A 22,185-nucleotide genomic window follows, 5' to 3' on the forward strand; every position below is an offset into this window, starting at 1 on the left:
CTCAAGAGGTGGAGGCGAACCATGATAGGTACACCTTTGCATCATCATTTGCAAGAAGCCAGGAAGATAGGGAGAAAAAACAATTTCCTAAAGCGCAAGAGCGTCAGCAGGCCGCCCCTCATGCTAATTCCCAATATAGTGGCGGTAAAAATCCCCATTTTACTAAGCAACACAAGGCACAGGTGCACAATGCTCCACGCAGCGATAGGCACCAGGGAGACACTCCAGAACCCATGGAAGTGGATCCATCATTGTCTAGAATGCTTAAACCGTCACAAGCCCCGGCATACCAGAATAGGAAGCCGGCGGCGTCCGATAAAGCCAACCCACAAAAAAGGCAAAGGGTAAACCACATTGCCCAGAGCGCTGACAAAACTGGTGATACGTACACCACAGCGGCCTCTAGCGCGGCACAATAAATCGATGACGATCGATTCCATAAATTTCTTAAGGGAAGATCCCTGCTACCCGTCATCAGACGAAGAGTAGGGGGATTGACATGAGATTTCTAGTTGATACGGGCGCGTCCAAAAATTTCATCCGACCATATGAAGGATTGAAAGGCGTCCGCCCGGTAGAGGCTCCATTCAAGGCTCATTCGATCCATGGAGTCACCAATATCACGAAGAAATGCTTCGTGTCAATTTTTAACTTGAAGGCCACATTCTTCATTTTACCAGATTTGTCCTCTTTTGATGGAATCATCGGCCTTGACCTTTTAAAACAGGCAGGGGCGTCACTTTGTCTGGCCTCCGGTCAGCTCAAATGGGGCACGGAAGTAGAGAACATCGATTTTCATACATGTCCCGATGTAAATTTTACTGAGGTGGACTGCTCAGACGCACCACCTTTGGTCAGAAAAACATTTTTAAAAATGCTCAGCGACAGGAAAAAAACCTTCGCAGACCCCAATGAGGCCTTGTCCTACAACACGTCGGTGGTTGCCACCATCAGAACCATTGATGAGACGCCCATTTATGCCAAACTTTACCCATATCCAATGGGGGCAGCTGATTTTGTAAATGGCGAAATCCAAGATCTGCTAAAAAATGGCATCATCCAAAAGTCGAAATCCCCCTAGAATAACCCAATATGGGTTGTAGACAAAAAGGGCACCGACGAAACTGCCAGGCGGAAAATGCATTTGGTATTGGATTTTCGCAAACTAAACGAGAAAACAATACCCGATTGATACCCCATGCCGAACATCTCAATGATATTAGGAAACTTAGGCAAGGCCAAGTATTTTACAACGCTGGACTTGAAGTCCGGATATCATCAGATCACGCTGGCAGAATGCGACCGTGAAAAAACTTCCTTTTCCGTTAACGGAGGAAAGTACGAGTTTCGCAGAATGCCATTTGGATTAAAAAATGCAGCCAGCATTTTCCAAAGAACAATTGATGACATACTGCGAGAGCAGATTGGCAAATTTTGCTATGTCTATGTTGATGATGTTATCGTCTTTTCCGAAGACGAAAACTCCCACATCCGGCACGTGGATTGGGTTCTCAAGAGCCTACACGATGCAAATATGAGGATATCAACAGAGAAGTCACGATTTTTCAAGAAAAGCGTTAGCTTTTTAGGGTTCATAATCACCAATAACGGGGCTACCACAGACCCAGAAAAAATAAAAGCCATTCAGGAATTTCCAGAGCCTAAGAACATATTCGAGGTCAGATCATTCCTTGGCTTGGCCAGCTATTATAGATGCTTCATAAAAGATTTTGCATCCATAGCTCGGCCCATCACTGATATTTTGAAAGGGGAACTTGGAAGTGTCAGTAGACACAGATCCAGGAACATCCAGGTGCAGTTCAACGAGCCCCAACGGCTGGCTTTCCAAAAACTGCGTAGCATTCTGGCTTCTGAGGATGTCATCCTCAGGTACCCCGACTACCAAAAGGCATTTGATCTAACGACAGATGCCTCAGCGTACGGCATTGGCGCAGTACTATCCCAAGAAGGGAGACCCATAACAATGATCTCTAGGACCTTAAAGGACAGGGAAGTTAACTACGCTACCAATGAAAGGGAGCTATTAGCTATAGTTTGGGCACTGGCCAAATTACGCCACTATTTATATGCAGTCAAAGATATAAATATCTTTACTGACCACCAACCGTTGACCTTCGCAGTGTCAGAATCCAATCCAAACGCGAAAATCAAGAGGTGGATAGCCCGCATCGACGAGTCCGGCGCTAAAATTTTTTACAAGCCCGGCAAAGATAACCTTGTTGCGGATGCCCTCTCAAGACAGCAACTTAACGTTGTGGAAGAGGAAGAGGCTTTTTCTAGCGCGGCCACAATTCACAGTGAGCTGTCGCTAACCTATACCATTGAAACCACGGACAAGCCTTTGAATTGCTTCCAGAACCAGATAACTCTGGAGGAGGCACGCTTTCCGTTAAAACGCAGCTTCGTCCTCTTTGGAAACAAGAGACGGCATGTCATTAACTTCTCCTGCAAAGAGTCATTACTTGATGAACTCGCAGATATAATCGTTCCTAAAGGCGTAAACGCCATTCATTGTGACTTGCCCACGCTGGCAATGATACAGGACGAATTGGTTCGGCAGTTTCCAGCCACCAAATTTTGGCATTGCAAAAACCGTGTAACGGATATTTTTGCAGTTCCTGAAAGACGGGAAATCCTCACCGTCGAACACAACAGGGCTCACAGATCGGCCCAAGAAAATGTTAAGCAGATACTCTCCGAGTACTACTTTCCAAAGATGGCCAAGCTAGCCACCGAGATTGTAGCAAACTGCAAAACATGTGCGAAAGCCAAGTACGATAGGCACCCAAAGAAGCATGAGCTAGGCGAGACTCCGATCCCCTCTCATGTGGGAGAACTGCTACATATCGACATCTTTTCCACAGACAAGAAATACTTCCTCACTTGCATCGATAAGTTTTCGAAGTTTGCAGTTGTGCAACATGTCCACTCTAGGACAATCGAGGATCTTAAACCGGCCATACTCCAAATCATGAACTTTTTCCCTAGGGCTTGAGTAGTCTATTGCGAAAATGAACCTTCGTTAAACTCGCACACTATCTCAGCCATGCTTGACAACCATTTTGGCGTCAACATTGCAAATGCCCCACCACTTCAAAGCGTTTCAAACGGGCAAGTAGAGCGCTTTCACAGCACCCTCTTGGAGCTTGCTCGTTGCCTAAAAATCGACAAGAAGATAACCGATACTGTGGAAATTATTTTATTGGCAACCGCCAAATATAATAAATCAATTCACTCTGTCGTTGACAAACGGCCAGTCAACATCGTGCAAAAGCATCCAAACCCAAACCCAGACCCACAGACGGACGTCCAGAATAAGATCGTTAGGGCGCAAAACACGCTCGGGGCTAGGGAAAATGCCTCCCGACAATGCAGAACATTCGAAGTCGGCGAGAAAGTTTTGGTTAAGTTAAACCGAAGGCTTGGCAATAAACTCACACCACTGTGTGAGGAAAAAGCTGTTGAAGCGGACCTGGGGACCACGGTCCTCATTAAGGGGAGGGTGGTCCACAAGGACAACATTAGATAATAATTCATTTTTTCTAACGTTTACACCTAGCCACTTGGCGTAAGTTTTCTTTTCCACAAGGAACAACATTAGATAATAATTCATTTTTTCTAATGTCCACCCCTAGCCACTTGGCATAAGTTTTTTTTTCCATATTTTCTCACTCCACTCGGTATAAGTTTTTGTTATAATTGTGCTTTTTTCTTTATGCTTTGGTGGTGGGCTACAATATTTTAAACAAACACTACAATACATCCAATATAACAGGTTCGCATTCGTATCCCTGTTAGTCCTGCTTACCGTAACATCGGGGCACGTCTCGGACTACTCGCAGGCCAAATATATTCCCATCATTGATGGTAGAATTTTAGTTTGGGAAGAATTCGCGTTCGTCACACACTCGGCGAATCTCTCAGAATATAGGCGCGTGGTGGAAGAAACGGGTGGCATGATCAGCATGTTTCCCCACTCACACATGCAGAAACTTTTGAGTGTCGATGTCGCTCATCTGCGTGACCTGCTCGACTCGTTGAGCATCCACCACAGAGTAGCTAGGAGTTTGGATTTTCTAGGAGCGGCGTTAAAGGTAGTGGCAGGAACGCCAGATGCAGAGGATTTCGAAAAAATTAAATTTAATGAATTTCAGTTAATAAATGCAAACAATAGGCAGATAAACATCAATAGTAAAGTACAAGACCAAATTAATAATATTACTACCACCGTCAACCAACTTCTGAGGTTAGCCAAGGGAACCCAAGTTGACACGGGGCATCTTTATGAGATGTTATTATCCCGAAATAGAATGATTAGTATGGAGCTGCAAAACTTATTACTAGCAATAGCTCTAGCTAAGGCCAACATTGTGAGCCCTAGTATACTAGATCATGCAGACCTAGAAGATATATGGATAGAAGAGCCCACAGATACCCCCATCAAAGACTTATTGTCCGTTGCTTCCGTTAAAATACTACAGTCCGATAACCTTTTGTATTTTGTCATCAAATTTCCAATAATCAAATCGTCGTGCATTAAAATCACTGTTTTTCCCGTGTCCCATCATGACACGATGCTCAGGCTGGAGGACAAAATAATAGCTGATTGCAATGGAGCAATTCACACGGTCAACAATTGCTCCACAACACCTAGAGCCACATTTTGCCAGCTGGCGTTAAGAAGGTCGTGCGCGCAAGAGCTCCACGCTGGAGGCATAGCGCACTGTGACATCCAGCACAGCGATCTACATCCAATTACTCACGTAGATGAAGGCATCATAATTGTAAACGATCGTCCGGCACGTGTGAGTGTGGATAATGGCACTTACATCCATGTACGAGGCACGCATCTCATTACCTTTACTGAGAGTGCCATGGTTAATGAAACCCGATACGTCAACAATGACAGGGCCCAGAAGAGGGTCCCAGGAGTAGCCAGCTCGCCCTCCCTGAATATTTCTATGGAGCACAATATCCTCAGTCTTCCATACCTTCACCGCTTGAGTGAGCGTAATCTGGAACACATCAAGAGAGTCGGGGAGAATATCAACGACTATCAGTCACATCAGATAGTACTGGTGGCAGGAGCAATATGCTGCGCGTTGATCTGCGTCGGTTTCACCTATCGGCGAGTCATCCAGGCCAGGAGAGCTACGGCCCAAATAGCAGATATGATCGCCCAAATAGGGTCGGGCGAGGGCGGCCTTAATCCTGAGGGGGGAGTAGTTAACTAAGTAAGTTAACCGGGCGACGGCAATGACCGATCGTCCGAAAGCTCGCTCCGGCCAAATTGCTGACACAGCGTCTGGCCGGAAGCCCGTGCATAGCCGGCAAGCACTACCCATTGGAGTGGCCGCTATGAGTCCCTTTTTATGTTAGCTTTAAGTTCAGTTCTCATTTTGATTTGAAAGAATAAAGAGCTAACGCTCACGAATTGAAACTCCGGCCATCGCCGTATTTGATTTATTGAATTTACACCCAGTCTGAGTCTCTAGGCCAGCGGGCTAAAAGAGGGCAGTTACCCTCTCAACCTAATCGACATAATTCTACTGTTGATGACACAGGCCAACCGGCCACTTACAACACACACTGCGGCTGGTATTACCAGCTACAACTACGGTCAACCGACCTCCCGCTACAGACGTTCAGCCAGCCAGCTTCACCCCCTCTGCAGACTGACAGCCAGCCGGCACACGGATTACTTAATTACCTAATTTATATGTATATGTATGATATATGTTTGTATTTGTGGCGGAAAATTTATTTAAATTATTGCCGGCGGGTATGTGTTGAGCTTTCGATTTTTTATTTAGTGGACTGTATTGGAAGAAAAGGTGTGCAAAATATTTAGCGTAGGAGTACAGTGAAAAAAAACACTTTGAAATTGGGGCCCTTTTTCGGCAGAACACTTGGAAGTTTTTCACAGAAATTATTTTTTCACTGTTCACTTGGAATATTTTGCACACTTTACACTTTTCGTTAAATTTTGGAATTTTTGGAATATTCACTTTTTATTGAAGTTTGCAATTTTCACTTTTTATTAAAGTTTGCAATTTTTGCTCTTTGTTAAAGTTTGGCATTTTGCTCATTTGATGTATGTATACTTGTATGTACATATGTGTACGGTTTCACTTTGATGTACGGGCCAAAGAGGAATTGGAAGAATATGGCGGCACGATCAAAGAAAAACGGAAAATGGAAGAGATCTTAATAATTGCCGTTTTCGGATTAAATCGGACTTGGATTTTTAGAAAAAATCATGCAGAAAGTCAAACGAAACAGTGTTTTCGAGTGGCTGACTGCAGACCGGCAAATTAATATATGTAGATCTTCGTACTTATCTTGAGCAATTTCGGGCGCTGGGTCAATCCGGCTCGATTGGATCAAAAAATGTAGTGCTGGGGGCGTCCTATCTGAAGGCAGCAACTCCTTTGGTCAGCGACGGCTGGCGGTGTTAGCTGTGGGGGCAAGAAAAAACACTCGACGATCGCGAAAAGTAAAAACTCTAAAACTTCGATTATGGCGCGGACCGGCCGGGCGTTTATTTCATGCGTTGACGTATTTGGAACTAATTTAAGCTATTCTAAGCTAGGCGCTTGGAGGCGCAGCGGAGACTTCTCGCGCTCGGGGAGTGGAGAGCCTGGACGGCCGAGCGCGACATGCTCCAAGCTCCAGGAGAGGAAGAGTGCGGTGTGGGGAGAAGCTCCGGGAGAGGCCTGAACAATAAGATTGGCACTTTTCAGAATAATCGAAACCGAAGAAACTGAACCAATAGCAATTAGAGTCAGACAAAAGGTGGTATCTCAGACTTGCTTAACAACATTCCTTGGGGGACTAAGGGGAAATCTAAGCGGCATAGTCAGAGCTTTAAGACCGGAAGGACTTGAAGAGCCATATGATAGAGCAATTAAAGAAAGAAGTATTTATTTCACGGAAAACGCTACGCAAGTGTCGCAGAATAGACAACAAAATAGACAGACCGACCGTTTCAGGACAAATCAAAACCAATATCAGAATAGAGGGTATAACCAATACCAAGACAGGGATTATAATAGATACAACCGAAACAATAGACCCAATTATAATCAATCAAATTTCAACAACAACAATCGCACCTCTAGTTACCCAGCCATTACGGCAGGCGACGATGCACCCAGTACATCTAACGCTGCAAATAAGAGAAACTCAACCGGTAACAAATTTCAATCAAATGGACAAAGATTATTTAATTTTGAGACCAAAGAGATAGACAGGACTGAGACTCCACATAACATTGACGAAGAAGAAAATTTTCGTGCAAGAGCCTCAAATCACGAACAGGAGTCTTGAGTAAGATCCATTTAGATGCAAGTTTGACGTATATAGAACTTTCGATTTTAATAACCATAACCTAAAATTCTTGATAGATACGGGGCTGAAGGCTCACTCATTAACTCTAAAATTGTACCAGAAGATAAAAAGATCAGATTAAATAAACCAATTTCAATTTCTACCGTTCTACAAGAACACCCAATAATTCACATGACAACACTACCTATATTTAAAGATATCAATGAGCAAAGAATATTTCCCTTCTTATAATAATATAATAATTGGCCATCACAACCCTTGACGGGTCACAGCCTGTTGCACGATTTGCCTCCACGCATCCCTGTCCTGGGCGCGCCTTCTCCAGTTGGCAGCACCGGATGTAGACAGGGCTTCCATCACCTGGTCTTGCCAACGCATCCGGGGTCGTCCTCTCCTCCGTTTCCCGACAATTACCGCATCAAACACCTTACGGGCCGGAGCGTCTTCTTCCATACGGGCGATGTGACCCAGCCAGCGGAGTCTGTGAATTTTAACTCGACTGACTACATCAACATCCCCGTACAGCTCATACAGCTCGTGGTTCCATCTAATGCGATAGGCATCGCCAACGCAAATCGGACCAAAGATCTTGCGGAGAATCTTTCTCTCGAACACTCCAAGAGCGGCTGCATCGGATTGCACCACTGTCCAGCACTCCGCACCATATAAGAGTACTGGAAGAATGAGCGTCTTGTAGAGTGATATTTTTGCCTGTCGAGAGAGAGCTCTACTGTTGAAATGCCTACTGAGCCCAAAGTAACACCTGTTGGCAAGTGTGACTCTCCGCTTAATCTCTAGGCTGACATCGTTTGTGCTAGTTATAGCAGTGCCAAGGTAGATGAATTCCTTGACGGACTCAAAGCTATAGCTGTCTGCAGTCAGCTGAGAATCAAGACGCCGCGATTCTCTGCTTGAGCACACCATAAACTTTGTCTTGTCCATGTTCACTGCTAGTCCTACTTTAGCCGACTCTTTTTCAATAGCCCCAAAGGCTGCTGTAACATCACGCTTGGTTCGGCCAATGATATCAATATCATCAGCGTAACCAAGGAGTTGGACACACCTGTTTGACAGAATCGTGCCCGTCCGATGCACACCAGCCTTCCTTACAATACTCTCCATTAGAATATTGAAGAGCATGCAAGATAGCGAGTCACCTTGTCTGAGACCACACTTGGTACTAAAGGTTTCGGATTGGTCGTTTCCTACCTTGACAGAGCTGATGGTGTTGCTCAATGTCATCCTGCAAAGCCGTATCAGCTTTGCTGGTATACCAAGCTCAGACATGGCGGCATATAGGCGATCTCGCCGGGGACTATCGAATGCAGCCTTGTAATCGACGATTAGATGATGGGTGTCGATCTGGTTCTCATAGGACTTCTCCAGGATTTGGCGCAAGGTGAAAATCTGGTCAATAGTGGATTTGCCAGGCCTGAACCTGCACTGATAAGGTCCAATTAGTGCTTCGGCATGGCGTTTCAGGTTTTCACACAGTACGCTCGAAAGGACCTTGTATGCGACTGGAAGAAGACTAATGCCACGGTAATTGGTGCGCAATGTGGCATCACCCTTCTTCAGGACAGGACAGATCATGCTGAGGTTCCAATCTTCGGGCATGCTCTCCGTACGCCATATCTTGCTGATTAGTTGGTGCATGCTCCCTACCAACATATCACCAGCTGCCTTAAACAATTCAGCCGGCAGGCCATCAGCACCTGCAGATTTATTGTTTTTGAGTCGTTGGATTGCATCCTTGACTTCGGCATGGCTTGGGGTCGGTACATCTATATCAGTACCATAGATTGGGGTTTGTGGATCATAATCTTCATAGCCCGTGCCAGAGCCAGCTAACAGGCTTGAGAAGTGATCCCTCCATAGCTTCAGCACAATCTCTGCATTTGTGACTAGGTTTCCGTCATTGTCCTTGCATGCAACTCCTCCAGTCTTAAAACCTTGGGTCAGACGCTTAACCCTCTGATAGAAGTTACGAGCTTCATTTCGGCATCTGCTGCTCTCTATGCTTTCACACTCTCGCTTTTCATGTTCTCTTTTCTTGCGTCTGAAAAGGCGTTTCTCATCCCTTCTCCTTAACCTGTAGACCTCAACAACAGCCCGTGTAGCCCCAGCTTGCAGTGTTCTTCGGTAGGCGGCGTCTTTTGCAGCTTTTGCGTCCCGACACTCCTGGTCATACCATGGATTCCTTGTTGGGGGGCGCTGGAATCCAATGACTTCTTCTGCGGAAGTTCGCAGGGAGTGGGATATGAGCGCCCACTGATCGCTGATGTCTTCAGGTGTTGGAGTTGTTCGGCTCAATAGGCCAGAGACTTGAGTGGAGAATGCATCCCTTGTCTGTTGTGATTACAGCTTTCCGATGTCCAGCCTTCTCAGCAGTCCTCGACGTGCAACCTTCGCAACCCATAACCGTGTGCGAATCTTAGCTGCAACAAGATAATGGTCGGAGTCGATGTTGGGACCCCGACAGGATCGCACGTCGAGTACGCTAGATGCATGCCTTGCATCGATCACAACATGATCGATCTGATTTCTGGTCAGTCGATCGGGAGAGAGCCACGTCGCCTTATGTATGTCCAAATGACGGAACCCAGTACTACGAACTACCATATTATGCGCTGCAGCAAAGCCTATTAATCTGAGACCATTGCTCGAGGTGGTCTCATGTAGACTAAATCGCCCGACGGTGGCACCGAAGATGTCTTCTCGCCCAACCTTGGCATTAAAGTCCCCAAGGAGGATTTTAATGTCATGAGAAGGGCAGCGGCCGTAAGCTCGGTCGAGCTCCGCATAGAAAGTATCCTTGGTTATATCGTCTTTTTCTTCGGTTGGAGCGTGCGCGCATATCAGGCTGATGTTGAAGAATTTGGCAGTAATTCGGATCGTTGCAAGTCTCTCGTTTATTGTCAGAAAGTGAGAGACTCGGCGCCGCAGTCTGGTGCCAACAACGAAGCCACAGCCAAATTCATGCCTTTCTGGATGGCAGCTGTAGTAGATGTCGCAGTCCTTCTTCTTAATGCAACTTTGCCCTATCCATCGCATTTCCTGGATAGCAGCGATATCTGCCCTACATTTTTTGAGGGTATCTGCTAGTTGTTGAGCAGCACCTGGTCTGTACAGTGTTCGTACATTCCACGTGCATACTCTAAAATCATTGTCCTTTTTTCGTTTGCCATGGTCGTCAACGTTAAATCGGTCCCGTTCCGAGGCTTCTTTTGCTTCTTTTATTGAATTTTGGTTTTTCTATGGGTGGATTTCAAGTCCTACGCCACAACCTAGTTTGAAGAGCTAGGACTCTCGTCGCGCGCTTTAGTTTGCCACTCAACGGATGTTAAATGGCAATCCAGGGAGAACCACGTGGAGGTAGTGCGTCGGCTTGAGGAGATCAGTGATAAGGATCATGCTGGCATTCACCAAGTTGAATGCAGTCGGACACTTTGCCTTATATGCTCTCCCCCATCCCCCCTATTTCCCTTCTTATTGTTCGATTTTAGCCAATATTTCGAAGGCCTAATCGGGATGAATATCCTAACACAACTCCCAGCAATTATCGATATTCCACACCTAACATTTACTACACCAATGTTTAAAGTTCCCTTACTTGTGGCACCCAATCGTTCCTCTAAAGTATTTGAGATCGAAGAAGAGTCGAAAGCTCTAATCGAAGTACCAGTAAGCGTTGAAGAAGGAGCATTCTTTTGTAATCACATTCAGTTGGGAAAGGATTTCTTTATAACAGCAGGAATTTACACGGCTTGTAATAATCTTAGTCGAATAGAAAATAATAATTTCTTCACTAAGCCCAAAAAGTTTTTCTTGGATTCGAGGTTAGAGGTAAACAGATTTAATGAAGACGATTTCGTCATTACTGACGTTAGGCCTAGTGATATCGGATACAAGAACGAACACTGCAATTCAGGTTTTAACAAAATACGAACAGAACATCTAAATAATGAAGAGAAACAACAACTAACCCAACTTTGTAATAAATTCCCAAACCTAGTATTTCACGAAGGTGACCAACTTTCATTCACAAATCAAGTTAAACACAAAATTAACATCACTGATGAAAAACCCGTTTTCTGTAGACCATTTCGATTCAGTCAATTAGAATCAACCGAAATCAAAAATCAAATAGACAAACTGTTGGATCAAAATATTATTAAACATAGTCATTCACCTTGGAGTGCTCCAGTTTTCCTTGTTCCAAAAAAACCAGATGCTTCCCAAATTAAGAAATGGAGAATGGTTGTAGATTTTAGAAAACTTAATGAAAAAACAGTGAAAGATAGATATCCCATGCCAAACATCAACGATGTCCTTGACAGAATTGGAAGAGCCAAATACTTTACAGCCTTAGATCTGGCAAGCGGGTACCATCAAATCGAAATGGGACCTAGGGACACTCCAAAGACAGCCTTCACGGCACAAGGAGGACATTACGAATTTATTCGTATGCCCTTCGGTCTTACTAATGCTCCGGCAACATTCCAAAGAGTGATGGACAACGTTTTGGCCGACCTCAATGGAGAATGTTGTCTAGTTTATTTAGATGACATCATAATTTTTTCACCCTCTTTACAAGAACATATAGCTGACTTAAACTCCGTTTTTCACAGATTAAGCCAAGCTAACCTAAAAATCCAACCAGACAAATCCGAATTTCTTCACAACGAAATAGAATACTTAGGACATATTGTCACGGAAGAAGGCATTAAACCTAACCCAAAAAAAATTATTGCTATAAAGGCGTTCCCAATGCCTACTACCAGAAAGGAAATAAAATCTTTTCTAGGACTTCTGGGATACTATAGAAAATTCATTCGAGATTTTGCCAAGTTAACCAAACCTATGACACAACAGCTAAAAGGAAAAGCTCCGGTATTAATAACCGAAGAGTTCCAAAAGTCCTTCGAGAACTGTAAGACCTTACTTTGTAACGATCCTCTATTAAGATACCCTGATTTTAAAAAACCTTTCATACTGACCACTGATGCCAGTAATGTGGCAATAGGAGCAGTTTTGTCACAAGGAATATTAGGTTCCGACAGACCAGTATCATTCGCTAGTAGAACACTTAATGAACGAGAAGCAAACTACTCTACTGTTGAGAAGGAAATGTTAGCCATTATTTGGGCCACAAAATATTTTCGACCCTATTTATTCGGTCAAAAATTTCAAATAGTCACTGACCCTTAACTTGGCTGATGAACTTCAAAGAACCCAACTCTAAACTGGTTAGATGGAAACTTCAACTTTTAGAATACGATTACGAAATAATATACAAAAAAGGATCCCAAAACGTAGTCGCCGACGCTTTAAGTCGCGTTACAGTACAGACCAACTGTTTTTCCAGTTCCATATCAAACAAATTACCCATTGCAAATCAAATAAGTACGTCCGATAGACCATTAAATGAATTTAAATTACAATATATCTTCGAAGTCGGAACAGAAGACAAAGTAAAGAGTTGCATTCTATTTAAAAACAAGCTGAGACGCATTATTTCCATAGCTAAATTGGATCTAAATAACGTTACCAAAATATTAAAAGAAATTCTAACACCTAATAGGCTACACGCCATTTTTGCACCCGACACTATCTTTGAATTGATAAAAGAAGCCTATAGTAAACATTTTCAAACATACAGACTAGTCAGATGTAGAGAAGTTCTAAAAGATATAACATCTAAAGAGGAACAAGAAACAATAGTTAGGGAATATCACTTAAAGAATAACCACCGTGGAATAGAAGAGACTTTGAACCATCTAAAAAGAACTATATACTTTCCCTACATGAAACAGAAAATAACACAAATAATTAATCCATGCGACACGTGCCAAACACTTAAATATGACAGAAAATCACCAAAACCTTATTTTCAAAAAACCGAAATTCCTGGAGTACCACTACAAATAGTACACATGGATATCTATACTATAAATGGTCAAACTATCCTAACATTAATAGATAAATTCTCAAAATTTGCCAGCGCTTATACAATTCCAGCAAGGAGCTGTATAAACGTGGTAAAGTCGTTAAGACATTACTTCTGTTTTGTGGGCATTCCAACAAAACTAATATTTGACCAGGGCGCTGAATTTTCGGGAAAATTATTTATCGATTTTTGCAAACAATACGACATTGTCACTCATGTCACTTCCTTTCAGCAATCAACGAGTAATTCTCCCGTTGAAAGATTGCATTCATCCCTCACAGAAATTTATAGGATGATATAATATTTAGGAAAGAAAATAGAAGAGATAAAATAACCCCTCGTTTCTCTAAACACAGAGTCCTAAAAGACAACAAAATCAAATCAAATCGATGGTGTTGTAAATTTCGAAAGAGCAATTAATAAATTAAAAAGAAATCTGGAGTCTGACGACACAGTGGACAGTCTATCTACAAAGCTTCAACAATTAAAAAACAGAGTAGAAATGCTATTACCCAAGAAAAGACAGAAACGCGGACTAATAAACGGTCTAGGAAAGGTCATTAAGGTAGTTACAGGAAACTTCGATGACGCAGACGGACGGAGAAACAAGAATAATCTTAAAACTATTACAGAAAATCAGAAAGAAATAACACTAAAGACTAACAATCAGGAAATATTCAATAACGAGATTAAAGTCAGATTTGAAAATATTACAGATCACATTAACAAAGAAAAACAAATAATTAACCATTTCTTAAACGATTACAAAAATACTGTTTTTGGAACTATGAATTCGGAACACCAATTATTACACACTATTCAATATATATCTAGAATAAATATTAATATAGACGTATTATCAAACTATTTAAGGAACATTGAAGAAAGTCTGCTATTAGCCAAACTAAAGATCGTACCAACTTTCATTGTATCCAAACAAGAATTAGATTTAATCAGGCAAGAAATAAATGATTCAGATCTACAAAATTTGTCAGACGAACATACATATGATAGAAATGCTAGAATTAGAGACTTTTATGATTGGTATCAAGATACATTTTAGAATAAGAATACCTACATTTAAACAAAATTGTTACCAATTCACACACATTGTCCCATTACCCATTAATGAATCTAAATTTCTAATTTTACCAAATTATATGGCTTATTTTAACTCGAAAGACGTATATTATTTCACAAACAGATGTAATAGAATATACAAATACTTCATATGTGAAAACACAATTACAACCCAAGAAAACATTAACACTGAATGTTTAAATAACATATTTTCATTAAACACTAAAAATTGTAAAGTCAAAGACATTGGAAACCAAGAAATAATTACAGAAATAGAACCAGCACACATTTTAATTTTAAACACAATAAACACTACAATCGAATCTAATTGTACTACTAAGATTGTTGTGAAAGGATCTGCTTTAGTTACGTTCAAAAATTGTGAAGTATACGTCAATCAGATCCCATACGATAAAGAGTTGTCAATATTTGATGAAAAAATAGAAACCACTATTCCTATTATTCAAAACATCAATTTTACAGAAAACATTGAAGATATTAACTTAATATAAGATCCATCAACGCTACAAATTCAATTATTTACTGGAAAAAGTTTACAACTACAAATCTTGGAGCTATATATTTAATAATATTAGTTGGAATCTTAGCAACACTCCTTTTGATCAACACAAAAAAAGAGTTGTATTCGTTACTACTCCGGAGCCGAGTTTCGCGACTTCCATTCCTTCGTTATGGCCGTCACTTCAATCCAGGAGGGGAGGAGTTACCGACCAGTCGGTAGGCAACGAGCCTCCGGCTAAACCACCCAGGGTTACCCTGGAAATGGCACATTGACTAGTGACTACACACTTTGATGGAACTATGTTGCAATACATAAATTACACCCAAGTCAGTCAACGACCCACTTGACCCACTTGAGTGTTTACCAACTACATAATGCTGACATTGCAACTGGACGCCTAAGACCACTTGAGATCGTCGAACTACGAATGTTATGCTGATGGTGCAACAGGATGCCCCGACCCTCAGCCACAGAAAGACGACACGGTCAGCCACTTTATACACAAACACATTATTTCCATTTATATTTATGTATAAGCATTTATTGTACTAGTATATAAGAATGTACTCGGCAGCGGCGGCTTCTTGGCCACCGCTGAACAATATATGAAATCAGTTCAGACAAACTACTCAAAGACTGAAGTCACTTTCATTTGATTCTAGAACAATACTACTGCAAATATCAACCAACACTTTTTGGCCGATTGGACTCTGAAGGAAGTGAAGACTCCCTAGGACTCCGAAGCTATTACTATAACTTGCGCGCAAAACTTCCGCTCACTCATAGGCCTGCGTGAATGACTTCCGCACTCACACAGGCCTGTACGTATAACCTCACATACACAGGCCTACGTGCATAATCTCACACACGCAGGCACATAACCTTTGGCCGCATCTAGGCGCAGGAGCCCCATCTTGGCAGCAGTTTTGTCGGCAGTAGCGGAGCAGAATTTAATGGAAATTTCCCTATCGTCAGCAGCGTTTTTTTTTTAAAGTTCGAAAAAAATATCGTCGCCGCCATGGATGGCCATTAAGAATAAAATTAAAATAATTTTTTTTTTTGAAAATGAGAAAATGAGAAGTTGAGAAATGAAAGTTCAAAGTTAACTATGTATGAGAGTCGATTAATGCTTTAACTGCCAGTTTTAATTGTATAATAATTTTCTTGAAATCTAATCAATTCGAAATATGTAAGATTTAATGGTGAGGCGCGTTTAAGAATGTCGGGCGAAAGAAATTGTTAAAAGTTGGAATATTATCCAAACCAAAAGTGAATTGTGAAGATCATTACATAACCTGGTGTTGTAATGCAACATACCAGTCATTTTTTTTTTTCAGCATGCGAACCGAATTACATCCTTGGTTTCGCTCATAATAAATCTCTCTCTCTCTTTTCTTTCACTTTCTCTTATTTGACTTTCTCTTTTTTTTTTTTTTTTGACTTTATGCATCCTTTCTTCCGGTTTAGTTTACTATCTTTATTTTTTTGTCGCAAGCACGCTCAATTTTCTGATCTTGATAATAGAAATGTGTAGACAGCGTCCAGATCTGTACAAGCAAGACCCCGTGCCCCGCAGATACAGATTCTAGGAAGTCTCACCGCCCTCTACAACAGTTCAACGTTACACGTTACATAAGCAACCCTCTTGTATTCTGATAGCTAATTAGGATGTTAGTGGTTAGTTTTTTGGGGAAGGAGCTAAGGACGGCGCAGTTTGTTGGTCCCGGCCGGGGAGTTTTATTCCCATAGGGCCTTTCTTTTTTATAAATTGCACGCTAAGAACTTTCGAGTTTGTTAGTACAAAAGAGAAAAGCGGGAGAGCGGGTCAGTTAATAAGCATGCACTTCTAACAACAACACTACGGTTGACGGACGAAGCACGAAGCACACTGACTACTCAAAAAGACAAAAATCAGATCGTTAAAGTTTATGATTTTATGATAAAACGCACAAAATTCACTCGCGAAGCGAACGGTTTTGAAAACAAGTGTATTTAAATGTTTAAATATTCAAATTTAAAACAGAACCACCGCTGGTTTGTATCAATAAAAATGAAAAGTTCGGAGCGCATAAAAAAACGCGAACGTTCACTTGAAGAGAGCGAAAAATACTACTACCTCCTCATAGCAGTCACCCTTTTTAGACAGAACGAATCATTAGAGGAATTTGTGTACGTGGATCCAATTATTGTATTTAGAATCAGAAGATTTTCGCTCCTTGGAATATCTCGACCTGATCGTACGCATTCGTCAGAATCAAGAGAAACTTCCCGATCTTAAGATCACAGATAGATATGTGTATAAGCGTACTGAAGCGATAACTGGAAACACTGAATCGGATGAAGGTTCATGGAAGTTATGGGTACCTTCGGGACTTGCTAAAAGCGTCCTGCAACAAGCTCATGATTCTCCAGGTTCTTCTCATTGCGCCATAGGAAAAACAGTGGAGAAATTTAAAAGATACCTGTTTTGGCCGAAGATGCTTATGCAAATTCGAGAATATGTGAACAATTCTAGCGTTTGTAGGCAAACAAAAAGAGCATATGTTGTTCTCAGACCACCCATGGGGTGCGATTTTATATGGATTTGTTAGGTCCATATCCCCGTTCGAAGGCAGAACACATTGAGTTATTGATTATTGTTGATCAGTTTACAAAGTTTCTTTTTCTTCGTCCGTTGAAAAGATTTACATCGGAAAAAATTTGTGAATTCCTTGAAAAGCATATCTTATTTACATTTGGAGTTCCTCAATCAATTCTCACCGACAATGGATCGCAATTCCGTTCAGGGTTCTTAACCTTGTGCCAGACGGTTGACTTGAAAATAAAATAAAATAGTAAAAAATAAATACAAATTTTTTTATTTTAATTTTTGTTATTTGAATAAAAATTAATTCCCAGCCTTTCGATTCCAAACCAAATTTAATTAAATAATAAATCACAATGAGCAACAAGGAAATCGAAGGGCTTAAAAAAAACCGAGACGGAATTATGTGAAGTATATCCCGAACTCAACAATATTTGGAAGAGGGTAGATTATCTTTGAATCCAGTCGAATTAGAATGTCGTTTAGAAATTTTAAGCTCGCACATTGAAAATGCTTCGACAATCCAGATTCAAATCGAAGCGAGAGACCCAGAGGATTTGTTCCGGGAAGAATTGGAAGAGACCGCAGTATTGGCCAAGTCTCTGCTAATTTCTCTGATAAACAAAAGCAGGCGTACGAGCGTCGATGAATCCGCTCCACCGGCAAGGCGCACTCCCCAATGCCGCCTGCCGAGCGTGTCTCTTCCAACATTTAGCGGAAATCACTCCGAGTTTAAAAATTTTATAAGCCTTTTCGAAACGTTTGTTGACAAAGATGGCACTCTGCACGATATTGAAAAATTTAACCATTTGATATCGTCTAGCTGGAGACGCTTTAGGCACAGTCAGGGCATTTCAAGTCACCGCGGCCAACTATCCCAAGGCCCTGGCTAGCCTGAAGCGGGTGTACGATAATGATTTTCTGATTTTCTTCGACAATATATCGACACTTTTTAATCTACCAAAAATGTCCCAGCCATCAGCTGCAGCCTTGAGAAACCTGATCGACACAGTCAGAGCTCTTTATGACTCGTTGCTGTCTATTGGGGATGACAAACGAATAACGAATGCCATCCTCATTCATTTAATCATGAGCAAAGTCGATGCAGAAACAAAAAAAAGTGGGAAGAACAGTTAGACTATACTTCGCTTCCGCTTTGGAGCGAATGTGAGTCGGCTCTGGACAGGCGATACCAGCACATGGTCGCCGAAGAGGCTTCCAAGCCGAGACATGTTCAACCAAGCCAAACTTGTCCGAAGAAATAAAAGCTTTTCGTTGATCGCTGCCAGGGACGACCCTTCCCTATGTGTGTTTTGCACATCAGCAGAGCATCAATAGGAAACTGCGTTTCTTTCGCAGCTCTAACAGTGCAGCAGAGGTTCGATTTTGCCAAAAAAGTGCCCTTATGCATCAACTGCCTTCGCAAGGGTCACACGGTCAAAAAATGCAAATCGAACAGGTGCAGGGTGTGCAAATCTTCACACCACACTTTGCTGGACATATGTCGTCCGATTTTTATATTTTAAAGAATATTACTGGTCATCATCCGGATCAAGCGGTGAACACCAGCGGGTGGAGGGTGCCTGAAAATATTAAGTTAGCAGATCCATTTTTCTTCAAGCCCCAAAAAATAGACATGCTTATCGGCGCAGATTCATTTTTTGAAATTCTGTCAGTCGGCCAGATAAAGCAGGGGCCTGAACTTCCCATCTTACAAAAAACTGTTCTCGGCTGGATAGTGTCAGGGAGATGTACCTCGGAAACCAAAATTAAGGCAGAAAAATCGGTACATCTCAGCTGCCAGGAAGAAGCGTTGGAGTCAATCGACACAACCCTGCAGAAATTTTGGTCTGTGGAGGACTTGCCGCCTAAGGCTAAAGTCCATACTCCTGAGCAGCAACTTTGTGAGCAACACTTTGAGAAGAATACTCAAAGACTGTCGTCCGGGAGATTTTCGGTTCGTCTCCCGTTCAAATATGACCCGAATTCTCTTGGTTCTTCGTATGAAGTTGCGAAACGTAGATTCTTGTCGCTTGAAAGGAGACTGTCCAAAGATCCTTCATTAAAAAAAATGTACCTCGACTTCATGGAGGAATATGCGTCAATGGGCCATATGTCTTCTACTGATAATAGAATTCCAGATGGTCCACACTATTTCATTCCGCACCAATGCGTGCTGCGGCCTCAAAGCACCTCAACCAAGTTGAGAGTGGTGTTCGATGCCTTAAGCCGCACATCGACGCAGGTTGCGTTGATTGATATCTTGATGGTAGGCCCCACTATTCAAGAGGAGCTGTATTCGGCGCTACTTCGGTTCAGAATGCACAGGTTCGCCCTTGCAGCGGACATTTAAAAGATGTATCGCCAAGTGATGGTGGACGAAGCTGACCGAAACTATCAGCTCATAGTGTGGAGACGAGATCCTTCTGAGTCTCTGAAGATCTTTAGATTAAATACCGTGACATACGGAACATCGCCAGCACCCTTCATGGCAATCCGGTGTTTAATGCGGCTTGGAGAGATGGCGCAAGCTAACTATCCAAATGCCGCAAAGGTCATTCAGAATGATTTTTATGTTGACGATTTGTTGACAGGCGCCGGATGCGTTGAGAACCTGCAAAGCCTTCGTGATGAAGTTTCTCAGGTTTTGCAAGAGGCAGGTTTCGAATTGGCAAAGTGGTTTTCGAACTGCCCAGAGATCTCCGCATCTGACAGCGCTATCATGCCATTATTGGCTGACTCAGATGTAACTAAAACCCTTGGTGTGGTTTGGTTACCTGGTAAAGATTACTTCCAATTTCGGTTGGATGACACTTTCCAGGATCTTCGTCCGACAAAACGAAACATTCTCTCCGTGACTGCGAGACTTTTCGATCCACTGGGCCTGTTGTGTCCTTTGGTCACGAAGGCGAAGATGCTTCTACAGGAGCTGTGGCTTCGAAAATTAGATTGGGACGAGTCGCTACCGATGCAGCTACAAACGTCGTGGGAAGCCTTCAAAGCAACTCTGCTCCAACTGCCAAAGTCAAGGTATCGCGATACGTTCATACAGATCCGCAAGTCCCGATTGAAATACACGGTTTCGCTGACGCTTCCATGCGAGCATTTGGAGCGTGCATCTACGTTCGCACTCAAACTGCTGAAGGTTTAAAAGTGTCATTACTGACGGCTAAATCCAAAGTAGCTCCCCTCAAGACGAAAACTTTGCCTTGCCTTTAGCTGTGTGCAGATCACCTTTTAGCAGATCTTCTTAATCGTTTAAGGCCATTACTAAATTGCCCTATCAAAAAAGTGGTCCTATGGACCGACTCCGAGGTCACTCTGCATTGGATCAAAACTCATCCTTCGTCGTTGTCCGTTTTCGTCTCAAACCGAGTAGCTGACATCCAAGAGTGGTCGGAGAATGCAATTTGGCGACACGTTCCCACGAAAGTCAACCCAGCGGACATAGTGTCTCGAGGATGTGACGTTGAAGAACTTTTAACGTCCACTCGACACAGAAAGTAGTTGGCCTGTAAATCAGCATTTTTAACTCCCTTCAGAAGTTGTGTCGAGTGAGTTACGCAAGTCGGCGTTAACTCTTGTTGTCACCCCAGAGCCCAACTACTTGCTTCAGAAAATCGAGTCCTTTTCGTCGCACCTGAAGCTGCTGAGAGTTTTCGTGTGGGTTTTAAGATTTATTCGGAGGTGTAAGAAAGTTTTACAGCCTTTCGAAAAAAGCATGACGCCAAGAGAATTGAATTTTGCGTTCGAGAAAATTGTAGAAGTCATCCAATCTCACGAAATCAGTGACGACATAGGCGAAATTCGGAAAAAGAAACCGGTATCAACGCAGATTCAAAAGCTGAATCTCTTTGTGCAGGAAAATAAATCATATTGGTGCTCTTCGACATTATTGCGAGTTGGTGGTCGGTTTTTGAATGCTCCTCTCCCGTACAAAGCCAAATTTCCGTTGTTGCTAACAAAAAGCTCACAGTTTGTTAAAACCTACGTGTCGTATCTGCACGTTACAAATTGTCACGCTGGTAATCGAGCTCTTGTGAGTTCCCTGCGAGAGAAAGTCTGGTTGGTCAATGCTCAAGACGTATGTCGCCGAACCGTTCGTTCGTGCATGCGCTGCTTTCGATGCAAGCCGCAACTCTTGACGCAAATTATGGGGAACTTACCATCAGACAGACTCCGAGCTCTCCTTTTTGTGGGCCATTTAGCACAACATATCCCATCCGTGGTAAACCACCGTAAAAGTCATATGTGGCAATATGTGACAAGTCATACCGCCCAGAGCACCTCACTTCGGCGGTCTATGGGAAGCAGGTGCGAAGTCTGCAAAGCACCTGTTCCTTCGGACGGTCGGTCACGACCTCTTGACCGCGGAGGAGCTCGGAACTCTCCTCGCCAGCGTGGAGGCGGTGCTAAACTCGAGGCCCATCGGAGCGTTAAGCAGCGACCCCAGCGACGGCGAAGCCTCCGGACATCTCCTGATCGGCGGCCCGCTAGTCGCTCCACCACCGTCAGCACTTCCGGACCAGATCAGCCCGACCTGCTTGCGAAGATGGCGCAGTGTCTCGTCGCTCAGCACAGGTTCTGGCAGCGATGGTCCCGGGAGTACGTCTCCAGCCTGCAGACAAGGCAAAAATGGAACCAGGAGGTCCAAAACGTCGTCGTGAGAGCTCTCGT

The 22,185-nt window shown here is 42.8% G+C and overlaps 1 protein-coding gene across 1 annotated transcript; it reads right to left on the reverse strand.

Moving 5' to 3' along the window:
• Positions 1 to 7,620: 7,620 nt before the first annotated feature.
• LOC122320085 lies at positions 7,621 to 10,425 on the reverse strand. Its single transcript, XM_043208160.1, has 2 exons — positions 9,734 to 10,425; positions 7,621 to 9,649 (listed from the first exon to the last, which is right to left on the reverse strand). The coding sequence occupies exons 1-2, from the start codon at positions 10,423 to 10,425 to the stop codon at positions 7,621 to 7,623; spliced, it is 2,721 nt and encodes a 906-aa protein (XP_043064095.1).
• Between the last annotated feature and the right edge of the window lie 11,760 nt (positions 10,426 to 22,185).

Source organism: Drosophila ficusphila, unplaced genomic scaffold (assembly GCF_018152265.1).
Source record: "Drosophila ficusphila isolate 14025-0441.05 unplaced genomic scaffold, ASM1815226v1 contig_414, whole genome shotgun sequence".
Classification (NCBI taxonomy): domain Eukaryota; kingdom Metazoa; phylum Arthropoda; class Insecta; order Diptera; family Drosophilidae; genus Drosophila; species Drosophila ficusphila.